This window comes from Canis lupus, chromosome 32 (assembly GCF_048164855.1).
Source record: "Canis lupus baileyi chromosome 32, mCanLup2.hap1, whole genome shotgun sequence".
Classification (NCBI taxonomy): Eukaryota; Metazoa; Chordata; class Mammalia; order Carnivora; family Canidae; genus Canis; species Canis lupus.
The window spans coordinates 19,801,565-19,816,247 of NC_132869.1; the positions used below are offsets into that span (position 1 = coordinate 19,801,565).

Here is a 14,683-nt window from a genome sequence, read left to right on the forward strand (position 1 = left end):
CTCTCTCAAATAAGTAAGATCTTTAATAAATAAAAAATAAGTCATACTTTCCTGATAAAGTGGGATTTAGAGGAAGATTTTTGGCTACAACTTTTTTATAGCACTTAATGAGAGTAGAACTCTTTCATGAACAAAAATGTTTCTAAATCTGCAAAGTATATTCCATATATTCTTTCAATTTTATATTTAAATGTCAACTTTAAAGAAATAAATGTCAACTTTGAGATATTAATATAAATTTTAATATTAATCTTATTTCCAGGCTGATAATCGGAAGAGACATAAAGAAGAAAACAATGATCACCTTGATGACTTTAAAGCTGCAGAACATGCCTGGCAGAAACACAAGCAGCTCAATGAATCTATTATTGTCGCACTTTTTCAGGGTCAGTTCAAATCCACAGTACAGTGCCTCACCTGTCACAAAAAGTCTAGGACATTTGAGGCCTTCATGTATTTGTCTCTACCCTTAGCTTCTACAAGTAAATGTACATTACAGGTAAGCTCAAGAATAAATGATTTGTAGAATAAATGCTGTTTATATGCATACAAATATACTTTTTTAGATGAAACTTACACATAAATTTTGTTTTAATTATGTCTATGTATATTATTTTTTGTCTATGTATATTAGAAAAAGATTTTTTTTTAAGTTTTTAAAAGATATTTTCCTATAAAATACTTTAAGAATTGATGTTTTTTAAAGTTTGCATTTTGAAGAAGTTTTAAAAGTTACAAGAATTTGCTTCACAGGGGGATCAAATAAGTAGCCTGTTTTCCTCACAACAAGAGTGTGATTTAGCTAGCTTGTTGATATTTTTGTGTTTGCTTCCTTGAGAATGTCATTTCTTCCAGCAAGACTTCCTGAGACACCAGGTAGAGTGCAGACACGCAGGACTGCTTCCCTCCACCGTAGGCAGCACTCACCACGCTCTGCACTCTTGTTATGGTCGGCTCTCTCATCTGGGTTCCCCACTAGGTCATAAAGTTTGTGAGGGGATTGTTTTCTTCTAGTTCTCTGTTATATCCCTCATGCCTGGCAGAGTAACTTATTGAGTAGACATTCAGTGATACTGTGAAGACAGGAATAACTGCTACTTGTTTCTGCCTCCAGGATTGCCTTAGATTATTTTCCAAAGAAGAGAAGCTCACAGATAACAACAGGTTTTACTGCAGTCATTGCAGAACTCGACGGGATTCTTTAAAAAAGATAGAAATCTGGAAGTTGCCACCTGTGCTTTTAGTGCATCTGAAACGGTAAACAATTTTTTCTGCCATTTAGATGAAGGAATTCTAAGTCCTTCATTCTAAGTCATTTTGTTGTACTGCCTGCTAAGGATGCATTGCAAAGGAAAATATCTGATTAGGGAAATAAGGCAGAAATGAGGAGACTCTAGTTCCTTACCTTAGTGTTTGCAGTAACAGCAAAATGACTACATGACTCTTTCATGTAATGTCATCTTTTTTTTTTTTTTTCTTTAAAGGAAATTTAATTATTACATTTCAAATACAAAATTTGGGGCAGCCCGGGTGGCTCAGCGGTTTAGCACCACCTTCAGCCCAGGGTGTGATCCTGGAGACCTGGGATCGAGTCCCACTTCAGGCTCCCTGCATGGAGCCTGCTTCTCCCTCTGCCTGTGTCTGTGCCTGTCTCTCTCTCTGTCTCTCATGAATAAATAAATAAAATCTTAAAAATCTATTTAATATATATTTAATATATATTTATGTTTATTATTTATAATATTTATATATAATTTTATATTATAAAATATCAAATGAAAATGTATTTATACAGTATAATACAAATGATTAGCCAATAAAATTTATCAAACAGTAAACTAAAAAAGGATTTAATACTAGGCTGAAAGTGAAATAAAGAATTTTTTAAAGATTTATTTAGATAGTGAATGCTCATGTACAGAGGAGAAGTCTGAGAAGTTTGAGACAGAGTCTTAGATTCCACACTGAGCATGGAGCCCAAAGTGGGGCTCGACCTCATGACCCTGAGATCACGACCTGAGCTAAAACGAAGAGTCAGGCACTTGCCCAGCTGTGCCTTGACTCTTTCTCAGGGGTGCCCTAGGCATCCCTGAAATACAGGATTTAAGTGTAGTCTTAAAGATGTTAAGGATGCCATTGTTGGGTGCAGACATTTTTGTCCAGATTTCTCCAGCCAGTGAAAAAGATCTGGTCCTCTAATAGAGAGTTATAAAACATGTCCTAAGTGTTTTGATTTTTTTTTTTTTCTGGTCTTTGTATATAATCTATCCATGGAGTGATAACAGTGGGTCATTGTTTGATCTTTTTATTGAGCTGTAATTTTAGTTTCAAGAAAGCACTTCTATTTTAATTATTTGCTTCATTGTATTACTGGAGATTCTTTGGCAGTTATATTTTCAACATTGACGTGTTCAAATTTCTCATGTAAAATTTTTAACAGCAGGCTGTGAATCAGTTTTTGTCTTCTTGAGGATTGTGGAGGTATAAACATTCTATAAATGATTACACATTTGTTCAGTTAAAATTTTTAATGCTGCTTTTACTCTTTGCAGAATATCTGAAAATATAAATGGTTCAGAATTCAGTTTTTGAAAATTCTGATATAAGAGTTCACCAACATACCAGTATTTTGATGTTTAAAGGAGCAGAATATGTCAGGATCATGGAATGCCATTATAGTTCACCTTGCTACCTGAGAGTAGAGTATTCCTGTGAAATCTTTCATAAAGCAAAACGGTGAAAAGCAAAGAAGCAGTTACCATTAATTTATATGGAAAATCTTGAGCATTCCTAAACCCCAAAAATAACCTTCTCTTGGGCCTTTCTGATGCCTTAGGACACATCTTGCAAAGAGATGCACAAAATACGTCAAGGTAAAACACAGATGCCGACAGCTTGATGCTGAGTATTCCGGGAAAGACTTGGTGGTGCCACTCTTGCTGCTCGGCAAGGTGCCTGCTGCCTCTACCAGCTTACTGCAGAACAAATACTGCCAAATGCTATTTTCACTGTTCACCTTTTTTCTTAAAAGCAGAAATCCTCTTGGATTTCTTTTGGTTAGCAAAAACAAGGACTAACGTAAGTCTTCTATTAAAGCAGCGTAATGTCAACTTTTGAAAAGGAGGGGATACCTGTGTAGTCTGTGTGCTTACAGTTTCCAGCTCCAGCTTCCCCAGCAGTAGTCTGTCCTCTGGACATGTGTGGGGACTAACATTATAAACATGGGTCTTTGTAGGTTTTTGGCTTTGTAGAAAACTCCTCTCACAGTTCTGGCTGGCCTAGGGGTCCGGGGACCACGGTAAGATTCGTCTCTACCCCCTTAGCTGTTTGACTTAGGGCAAGTCATTTCATATCTGTGTGCCTCTGTTTTCTTGTTTGTAAAGAGGAAATGAAGCCAGATGTCTTTATAGGTCCTTTCACTACTGAAATTCTGAGTATTTGAAATGGGGTTTATGGTCCTGGCTAAAAGTTTAGACTATCGAGGAATGAACTAGAGTCATTCTGATATTTTTGGTCTGTCAGTATTAATTAATGTCACGTTTTGCTCCGCAGTTTTTCCTATGATGGCAGGTGGAAACAGAAATTACAGACCTCTGTGGACTTCCCATTAGAAAATCTTGACTTGTCACAGTATGTTATTGGCCCAAAGAACAATTTGAAGAAATATAATTTGTTTTCTGTTTCAGTAAGTATCTTGTGAACTAAATATTTTCATATTTTGTTTAGAAAGAAAGAGTTGCAAGTGGTTCCTTCATAGGAAAATAACAGAAAGCTTTGAATTATTTAAAATATGTCAGTAATTTCAATATGAACTGATTGTCCATCTCGTTTGACACAGAATCACTACGGTGGGCTGGATGGAGGCCACTACACTGCCTATTGTAAAAATGCGGCAAGACAGCGGTGGTTTAAATTTGATGATCATGAAGTTTCTGATATCTCTGTTTCTTCTGTGAAGTCTTCGGCAGCTTATATCCTCTTTTATACTTCACTGGGACCACGAGCAGCTGATGTAGCCACATAAGGAGAAGTAGGTTATAAGCTAGTTATCTTTTAAGACGCTGAGCGAAACAACTCGACATACTTATACTGGATAGCTATAGCTGGCCCTTTAGAGGAATTCTAGGACAGTGGGAGCTATGTTATTATCACCATATATTTTAGGTCAGTGCTATTATCAAAAAACTGACTAATAATATTTAACAACTATTGCAGTAAGCACTCCTTACAGGTACCATTTATTTCAAAACCTTTATAGTTTGCTCCAAAGTTAAAGTAATTAACTAGCTAAGCATTATTATTCTACCAGTCTAAAAACCATTCTATCCTTTTTTTCCTTTTTCACTGTTATGGCCTTTTCACATTTCTAAATCCCAGCTTGATCTATGAATACTCTAGAATGATGTAAAGCAGATAGGAATGTATGTGTATATATTTATTGCACACTTGCACATCAAATCAATGTACATAGTATAATATGTGGTCCTTTTGTGAAGCCTAGAACTCAGAGGATTGTTTGTTTTTCTTTTGGCCTATTCTGAGTAACTGCAGTGCTTTCTTAGGGAAATGACAGGGCAAAGCTATTTTTTTGTTGGCTTTGGGCTGTATTTGTGCACTAAATCTTTATTCTAAAAAAATAAATGGAAACTTTCTTTAATTTTTTAAAATGAATTTTCATTTACACCTACATTAAAATCTTAATGAGAAAAATAATTTAAAACCCTTTAAGTGTACTGTCTTTAATTTTATATTATCAAACTATTTAATATACACACACACTTTATCCTACTACATTGACTTAAAATTTAGTTCATTTACCCTGTTCTATTAGGACCAGATTTTACTCTTCCTTCAACTTGATCTAGAACTGCATATAGCACTTAGGATTCTCAGAGTTGGGAGTCCGGATTAGAATAGAAAGGCATAGGAGTCAAATATGACTGCAAAGTGAACTGCATTAAGAACCGTATCTTTACAAAATGATATATTAAAAGACAGAGAGGAGCTTAGAATTTATTATTTACCTCACGGACTCAATTGCTATAGATGAAGTGAATAAAAACTCTCCATGTAAAAATAAGATTGTAAAAGGTGCTCCTGAAAGATAATCACCGTTAGGGGATCCCTGGGTGGCGCAGCGGTTTGGCGCCTGCCTTTGGCCCAGGGCGCGATCCTGGAGACCCGGGATCAAGTCCCACGTCGGGCTCCCAGTGCATGGAGCCTGCTTCTCCCTCTGCCTGTGTCTCTGCCTCTCTCTCTCTGTGTGTGACTATCATAAATAAATAAAGAAAAAATATTAAAAAAAAAGAAAGATAATCACCATTAGTGGACTGTCAGGGAGAGGATGAAAGGACGAATTTTGAATTGTGAGGTTGGCAATTTTTCATGTTCTGCAGTTGGTCTAAGTGACTTATTAGAGTTATTGGCTAAATTGTTTGATTAACTGAATATTTTCAAATCATATTCTTAAGGTCACAGAGCCACTTGAAGAAAACTTACTTTGGTTTAGCTCCATGAAGTATCTTTGGGAAATAATTTCTTGGAAATATATAATTGAGAGGTTCTGTGATAAATTCATCTTAATAAACATTGAATTTTGAACCCTGAAATTAATACATAATTTGCAGTGCTTTGAAGGCCCCCATCAATTAGCATTTCATCATTTACATGCTGCCTTTTTCAGTAGGCCAGGACCTATCTTCTTTGGTAGAGCCTTATCATGTAAAAGGGTGAACAATATACCAGAAAGACTTAAAAATGTGAGTGATGCAAGTAAGTTGCAAGAGTTTAATGACAAAGCAAAACTTGGCTTTTTTGCAGTTTTCAGGAAACACCATTTTCCTAGCTCTTGCATTTTTTTATAGGTATTGAAAAGGGCTGGCAGCTGTAGAACAGGAGATAGGCTGTAGCAGTTTGAACTGAAGTATCTGGAATCTCACTGACTCGTGTGTCATCAAAGCTATACCAGGCTTGGGTCACTGAGTTCTTGCAGAAAGCAGTGTAGTGGCCACCATCCAGATCACCAAAATGGTTCTAGGAGAAGGAATGTCAGACTTAGTATTCACAGGCAAATAGCTACTGGAACTAAAAAAGGTAGGGCCAAGAAATATTTTCCATAGTTGTCCCTTACACTAATTGTCCCTTTTTTGTGGTTTCATAGTAACTACAGAAAAATGATAATATTGTTAAATCCTGCATATGGCCTAACTGCTATTACTATTTTTCATTTGTTGAACTACTTCTATATTGGGCCCACTGACTATTTAAACAGTGTGAATGAGATAGGATAGTATTTGGCAGCATCAAATATTTATCACTGAATAGTGAGCACCTACTATGCATAGACTATTAAACATTAAAAGAAATTATAAGATAGTCCTCTTTCCTAAATGAGCTTACGGTTTAATTTGGAAGATGGGCTAAGGAGAGACATGAAAAAAAGACTTTTAACGTTGGGGTAAGACATTTAAACAACTCCACATTGCTACTACATAATTTGAGGAGCTTGGGCAGGAACAACCCCCTCAGTCACGTAGCATCCAGAGAAGAACCTATTCCATTCTCTTTTTCCCATGTCTTTCCTAACCTGGTAAAGGAATGTTTGAAGCAGACACTGGAGAACCTCACTTCTCAGAAGGCAGTATGGTTTAGATCAGGGGTCAACAAACAGTTGCCCATGGGCCAAATGCAGCCCACAGCCTGCTTTTGTGTGGCCTGTGAGTTAAGAATGCATTTCATATTTTGTATAGTTGAAAAAAATTAATATTTTGTGACGTGAAAATTATATGAAACCCAAATTTCAGTAAATAGTTTTATGGGATACACAGCGATGCTCATTCATTTTACATTTCTCAGTGGCTGCTTTCACACTACAACAGTAAAGGCTGAATAGTTGCAAAAGAGACCACATGGCCCACAAAGCCTAAAATATTTACTGTCTGGCCTTTTACAGAGTAAGTTTGCTGACCCCTGGTATAGAAGGAAGATGATGAATTTTTATAGTCCATTCTGAGAATTCAGCTCTAATACTACACAATGACCTTAAGTAAATTAACCTCTCTGAGCTTTAATTCCCCCATCTATGAAAATGGGGTAATAAGATATCTCTTATACAGCAGTTATTGGGTATCTTTGATATTAAGAACATATAGGAGGTACTTAATGTTCCCTAAACCTTCATTTTCCCTACCTCTGACTTACATGTTATGGAAGTATCCCAAAGCTGACACTTAAAAGATCCAAGCTCTAGTCCTGCTCCTATGACCTTAAGCTGACATGCTTCAGCTTCATTATTTATAAAATGGTACCCATGACAGTGTGATACAATTTGAGAAAGAAATCTGGTGGATATGTAGTGTCCAGATGATGAAGTATTGTTTTGAATGGATCATCAGACTGGTCACAGCTGGAATATGATGTTCAGTTTTGATAATTTAATGTAAAAAAATGTTTTTTGACATAATAGAAGGTAAAGCATCTTTCTAGATTTAAATTTCCAGCAGTTATGGCTGACAGCTAACGTGAAAGCCTTAGTTACAAAACCTTAACAAAAGTTGGATAAACTTGGTAAACACTTTGAAATGCATAGCTGATACTAAAGATTTTACAGTAAGAGTAATCCCCAATGGCCAAAAACAGGAACTAAAAACCAGATACGTGGTTGATATTGTGACTGCCTGGGAGTAAGGACAGTTCCTGGTCTCTGGAACCAGGGTGCCTGGATTTTAAAGATTATACATGCACAGGAGGTAAAGTCTTAGGTCTCTGCAAGGTAAGGCATTGGATTGAGAGCCACACACATAGCCAGGAGTCTTAGACACTCACCTTCAATAAAGGATAAATCAGTTCTTGTCTTAGCTTAGGCTATTGATACAGAGAGTGAGTCATTCCTGGAATTTGTTACCACAGATCTGTCTTACTTGGGATTCAAAATTACACTACCTAAATGTTCTTAGAAGCCTGTGAATTTATTTTGGGGGTTATTTTGAGAATTATTTGGGTGGCACTTGGCAAAAGTATCTTTTTCTGGATAGGTGTGCCTTAATTCAGGGTGTCCAGGATACACACATACAAAATCACAATGATGCTGAGCTCACAGTTCAGAATTACAGAACACATGTAGAAACTACATCCCCATGAGTAAGTCAGAAGGCAATAAGTGGCATGATTAACTCCCCTTCCCAAGGACTTTAGATAATAGATTTACCAAACAGAGACTACAAAAACATGTTTAAAGCGATAGACATTTAAGAGAAAGAAGCTAACAAAAAAGAGGACTTCAAAAAAAAAAAAAAAAAAGAGGACTTCCAGAAATGAGAAATACTTTAATATTTAGTATAAAAAGACTGACGTAGCAATTAAATAGTACATAGAATTGAAGAGACAATGAATATAAAGATAAAACTAGGGACGCCTGGGTGGCTCAGAGGTTGAGTGTCTACCTTCAGCTCAGGTCATGATCCCGGGGTCCTGGGATTGAGTCCTGCATCAGGCTCCCCACAGGGATTCTGCTCCTGCCTTTTTCTTGCCTCTGTCTCTCATGAATAATTAAATAAAATCTTAAAAAAAAAAAAAAAAAACCTAAGGAAATTACCCTGAATGTAGTAGTGATGGAAAAACTAGATGAGAAGATTCAGTATATACCTAGAAGTTCTAAAAGGGGGGCACCTGGATGGTTCAGTAAGTTAAGCCTCTGCCTTCCGGCTCAGGTCATGATCCTGGGCTCCCGGCTCAGCAGGGAGTCTGCTTCTCCCTCTCCCTCTCCTTCTTCTCCCTCTGTGCTCCCTTTCTCTCAAATAAATAAAATCTTAAAAAAAAAAAAAAAAAAAAGTTCTAGAAGAGTGTATTTTAGGAGCAAGACCATATTAAAAGTGATAATGACTGGGGCACCTGGGTGGTTCAGTGGTTGGGCGTCTGCCCTTTGGCTAGGGGGTCATGATCCCAGGTTCTTGGGATCACGTCCTACATTGGGCTCCCATGGGGAGCCTGCTTCTCCCTCTGCCTCTCTCTCTGTCTCTCATGAATAGATAAAATCTTAAAAGTGATAATGACAAAACTATTAATAAAAGTCATGAATCTTCAAATTTGGGAAATATAAGACAGGAAGAACAGACCCTCCACAGTTAATCTAGGGAGAGGGCCACATAAAAGGGTAGGACGAATGGAGGCGACCATGCCCCTGGTCCACAAACAGGAGGGGCACCACCAGCCCCGAGGAGGGAGAGGATCAGACCCCACACCAGGCACCCCCAGCCCTGGGGACCTGCACTGGGAAGAGGAGTTCCTAACACCTGGCTTTGAAAACCAGTGGGGATTATCTTCAGCAGCTTCAAAAATCAGTGGGGCTTCATGCTAGGAGAGCCAGATGGAAAGAGGAAAGGGAGTCCTCGCCCTTAAAGAGCATAAAAAACAATTCAGCCAGGCGAGGTCCAGTCCCCAGATGGTGATATAGGAAGACCCTGAATTCACTGTCCCCACGGACCACACCAAGTTACATCTATTTATAGAGCGGCTCTTCCTGAAGAACTGAGGGCCAACTGAACAACGAAAGAGAACAGCAAGAAAAACGGAGACCCAGTAATTAAGGGTCTATGGGAAGGGATAATACTAAGGGACCAGGAACAGATTCCTCCGTCCTCGGGCACAGAAAAAAACCCAGTGGCTTAAAAGAGCAACCAGCACATAGAAGAGCCAGGCCTAGAACTCTGCTAAACGGCAGGGCTGCTGCTAGAACACTGTCTGGGCGGGAGGGGCTGATGGGCGCAGTGTGTGCTGCCCTTCCACCCTGACAGCAAGGCCAGTGCGCACCATCCAGATGCCCTAACCGGCCTGCCCCCAGACCCCCAGCACATACCACCCCGCCGGTCCCACCAAGGCGGCCACAGGGCAGTGCATGGGAACCCCCCTGGTTAGCCCTCACAATAGCTCTGGCATTTATGCCAAGGAGACACAGGCGCAAAGCATGCTGGGAGACTCCAGGCCCACCCACTTCAGCTTCAGGTGGCTTATCAGGGCACCTGCGGTGCAGACCACTGTGAAACCTGCCAACTGATGTCTCCTTCAGATCCAGCTATCCTGCCGGAGGTGCTCCCCGCATGAAGTGCCCCCGGGGAGCCCCCAGCTCATGTCTGCATCGGTCCTGGCCACCCTGCCAGGTCACCTACTGCACTGGACACCCCGGAATCCTCCTGCCACACCGGCCTTGGCTCCAGTCATTCAGCCAAGGCATGCACCGAACATTCCAGGAAACCCTAGCCTGAACCTAATTTGGCTTCAGCTGTCCCATCAGTGTGAAGAGCCTTGGACAATCCACCTTGCAACCCCTTCACAGTTCCAGAGCTGTCCTGCCAGGGCACATTGTGTGTGGACATCCCAGGGACTACATACTGGCCAGTGACCATTTTAGCTTCAGCTGTGCCTCTTCTGTGCAGAGTGGCCCAAGACCTCTCAGCCTGTAGCCCACCTAGGCCCCAGCTGTCCCTCCAAGGCACCCTATGTGCGCAGACTCCTGGGACACCACAGGCTGACCCTCTGGCTTCATCTGTCCTACCAAGGTGCTCTCTGTGTGTAGAGCCCCAGCACCCTCTCCCCTGCTTGCTCCCACATAGTTTTACCTATCTCACCAGGGCACCCCCCGTAGGGACCTCCCATCCTACACAATATCTCAGCTCCAGCTACCCTGCCTGGGTGCCCCAGCACAGACTGCCCCAGGACACCTCAGCTCTCACCTATTTCGGTTTCTGTGGTCCTGCCAGGGTGCCCTCAGCACCCAGAACCCCAGGACACCATGTCCTGTGTCTGCTTCAGCTTTGGCTATCCTGACAGGGGCCTACTGCCTGGAGAGCCATGGGATCCCTGTGTTGTACCCACTTCAGCTTCAGCTGACCTGCCAGGGTGCCTGCTATGGCAGAAGCCCCAGGGCCTCTTGGCCCATACTGCACCTCTGTCCCTGTCACCTATCGAGGCACCATCTGTGCAGAGAGCCCTGGGACACCCTGGATAACATCCCACCTTAACTTTAGCTGCCTTGCTAAGGTCCCTTCTATGTGTAGAGCCTCAGCATATCCCGGCTTGCACCCACTTTAGCCTCAGCTGTCCAGTCAGGGGGACCCACTGTGTGGAGAAACCAGAGACCAAACAGTCTGCCCTTACTTCACTGTTAGCTGGGTCCTGCCAGGGCTCCCACTACATGGAGAGCCCCAGAACCCTCAGGCTACGCCATCCACAGCTCTAGCCAGCCAGTAAAAGTCACCAAGCACACAAAGTCTACATAAGGGATGACAAACACAAGATCATTCCCTCAAGTTGAGAAGGAGCCATTCCAGCTAATGCATACAAGGAAATGCAGAAAGTCAAGAAAAATGGAGACAGTGGAATATGCTCCAAAAGAAAGAACAAGACAAAACCACAGAAAAAGAACTAAATGAAATGGAGATAATATGAAAAAAAGAACCAAAAATAATGATTGTAAAGATGCTCATTGGGCTGGAAAGAAGTGTGCAAGATGTTAGTGAGACCTTCAGTAGATGGAAATATAAAAAAGAATTAATCAGAGTTGGAGAATACAATACTGAAATGAAAAAATACACTAGAGGGAATCAACAGATTAGCAGGTGAAGAAGAACATATCAACAGTCTTTAAGACAAGGCAATGGAAAGCACCCAAGCTAAGAAAGGAATCTTTAAAATGAGGATAGGTTAAGGGATCTCTTGGATAACATCAAGAGAACATTTGCATTATAGGGATCCCCAGAAGAAGTGAAAGGGGCAGAAAATTTGTTTGAGGAGGAGTGCCTGGCTCGCTCAGCCAGTAGAGCATGCAACTCTTGATCTTAGGGTTGTGGGTTCAAGCCCCATATTGGGAGGCAGAGATTTCTTTTTTAAAAAAGATCTTATGTTTAAGAAAAGAAATTTCTTCATTTGAAGAAATAACAGCTGAAAACTTCCCATACTAACCAGGGAAGGAAATAGACATCTAGCTTCCAGAACACAAAATTTAAAGAGAAAGAAAGCCAAACCTAACACTACCAAAACTTGTCAATCACAATAAAGGAAAGAGAATAAAGGACCAGAACAAAACTACAAAAACAACCAGAAAACAACAAAATGGCAGTAAGTACACCTATTAATAATTAAATGGAAATGGCCTAATTGTTCCAACCAAAACACATAAGGTGGTGGAACTGATTTAAAAAAACAAAAAACAAAACAAAACAAAACAAAAACAAAAACAAAAAAACCACCACCACAAACCATCTATATGCTGCCTACAAGAGACACTTCACACCTAAAGACAGACTGAAAGTGAAGGAATGGAAAAACATTTACCAAGAAAATAGAAAAGAAAAAAGCCAAGTACTAATACTTATCTCAGAGAAAATAGACTTTAAAACAAAGACTGTAAGAAGAGACAAAGAAGGGCATTACATAACAATAAAGGGATCAATCCAACAAGAGGACATAACAGTTGTAAATATCTATTCACCCAATATTGGAGTACCTAAATATATACAGCAAATATTAACATAGAGAAGTAAGTTGATAATACAATAATAGTAAAGAGTTTTAAAACCCCACTTACATCAATGGACAGATCATCCAGGGCAGGGGGAATCAATAAGGAAAGCATGTCTTTGAATGAAACACTGGACCAGATGGATGTAACAGATATATATGAACATCCCATACAAAAACAACAGAATACACATTTGAGTACATACAGAACATTCTCCAGAACATGATAGGCCACGAAAAAAGTGGCAGTAAATTTAAGAAGACTGAAACCATACCATGCATCTTTTCTGACCACAACAGTATGAAAAATAGAAATCAATCACAAGAAAAAAACTGGAAAAAAACACAAAACATGAGGAGGCTAGAAAACATTATACTAAGCAACCAATAGGAGCAATCATATAAGTTATTTTAATTTTTTTTTCATTTTGTATCTCCATTTTTATTTGTTTTTTTTTTAATTTTTTATTGGTGTTCAATTTACTAACATACAGAATAACCCCCAGTGCCCGTCACCCATTCACTCCCACCCCCCGCCCTCCTCCCCTTCTACCACCCCTAGTTCGTTTCCCAGAGTTAGCAGTCTTTACGTTCTGTCTCCCTTTCTGATATTTCCCACACATTTCTTCTCCCTTCCCTTATATTCCCTTTCACTATTATTTATATTCCCCAAATGAATGAGAACATATAATGTTTGTCCTTCTCCGACTGACTTACTTCCCTCAGCATAATACCCTCCAGAAGTTATTTTAAAGAAATACATGAAAACACAAATGATCCAAAATCTTTGGGATGCAAAAGCAGTTCTAAGAGGGAAATTTATAGTAATGCAGGCCTGTCTCAAGGAACAAGGAAAATCTCAAATAACCTAAACCATACACCTAAAGGAACTAAAAAAAGAAAAAAAAAGAACAAATCAAGCCCAAGATTAGTAGAAGGAAGAAAATAATAAAGATCAGAGCAGAAATAAAGTTATAGACACACACACAAAAAAGAAAAAAGAAAAAAAAATAATGAAACCAAGAGCTAGTTCCTTGAAAAAATAAAATTGATTTACTCCCAGCCAGACTCACCAAGAAAAAAGAGAAAGGATGCAAATAAATAAAATGAGAAATGAAAGAAGAGTAACAACACCACAGAAATACAAAGGGTTATAAGAAAATATTATAAAAAGTCATTTGCTAACAAATTGGACAATCCAGAAGAAATGGATAAATTCCTAGAAACATACAATCTTCCAAAACTGAATCAGGAGGTAATAGAAAATCTGGAGAGACCGATTACTAGTAACAAAAGTGAACTGACGGGACACCTGGGTGATTCAGCGGTTTAGTGTCTGCCTTCGGCCCCGGGTGTGACCCTGGAGTCCCACATCGGGCTCCCTGCATGGAGCCTGCTTCTCCCTCTGCCTGTGTCTCTGCTTCTCTCTGTGTGTCTCTCATGAATAAATAAAATCTTTTAAAAAAAGTGAACTGGTATTCAAAAAAACTACCAAAAAATAAAAGTCCAGGACCAGAAGGCTTCACAGGTGAATTATGCCAAACATTTACAGAAGAGTTAATACCCATTCTTCTCAAACTATTCCAAAAGATAGAAGAGGAACCAAAGCTTCCAAATTTATTCTATGAGGCCAGGATCACCCTGATACTAAAACCAAAGAAATCACAAAAATACTATAGGCCAATATCCCTGATGAGCATAGATGCAAAAATCCTCCACAAAATATTAACAAACTGCATTCAACTATACATTAAAGGCTCATTCACCATGCTCACTCCATCAGCACATACACTAAAATTGGAATAATATAGATTAGCATGGCCCCTGTGTGAGAATGACATTCCAATTTGCTCCAATTCCTGCTTCTTCCTCTGCCTGTGTCTCTGCCTCTCTGTGTCTCTTGTGAATAAATAAAATCTTTTAAAACAACAACATAATACTAGAAGTCCTACCTATAGCTAGCAGACAACAAAATTTAAAAAGAGGTATCCATGTTAGTAAAGAAGTTAAACTGTCACTATTTGCAGATGACATGATATTAGACGTAGACAATCCTAAAGACTCCACCAAACAACTACTAGAATAAATGGATTCAGTAAAGTTGCAGGATATAAAATTAGTACCCAGAGGCCTGGGAAGATGATGGCCATAAGATGTTTGCCACATCTCA

General features: G+C 39.5%; 2 protein-coding genes and 1 non-coding gene across 5 annotated transcripts in view; 2 read left to right on the top strand and 1 right to left on the bottom strand.

Annotated features, from left to right (window-relative positions):
* Positions 1-4,723, top strand: part of USP8 (ubiquitin specific peptidase 8) — a 66,336-nt gene extending 61,613 nt beyond the window's left edge. For both annotated transcript variants that reach the window (XM_072808477.1, XM_072808478.1), the window contains 4 exons: positions 263-499; positions 1,115-1,257; positions 3,553-3,685; positions 3,839-4,723. In XM_072808477.1, coding sequence (XP_072664578.1) covers positions 263-499; positions 1,115-1,257; positions 3,553-3,685; positions 3,839-4,024 — 699 coding nt within the window. In that variant the 3' untranslated portion in view covers positions 4,025-4,723. The remainder of the gene's footprint in view (positions 1-262; positions 500-1,114; positions 1,258-3,552; positions 3,686-3,838) is intronic.
* USP50 (ubiquitin specific peptidase 50) overlaps positions 1,462-14,683 on the bottom strand; it is a 55,087-nt gene continuing 41,865 nt past the window's right edge. The window contains exon 7 of one of the 2 annotated variants that reach the window (XM_072808479.1): positions 1,462-5,269. In XM_072808479.1, coding sequence (XP_072664580.1) covers positions 5,021-5,269 — 249 coding nt within the window. In that variant the 3' untranslated portion in view covers positions 1,462-5,020. Of the gene's footprint in view, positions 5,270-5,773; positions 6,034-14,683 lie in introns of those variants that run through there. The other variant, XM_072808480.1, reaches the window with a different exon arrangement.
* On the top strand, positions 14,281-14,382 carry LOC140623411 (U6 spliceosomal RNA). The gene has a single exon (XR_012023027.1). It is a non-coding gene; the product is annotated as a U6 spliceosomal RNA (small nuclear RNA).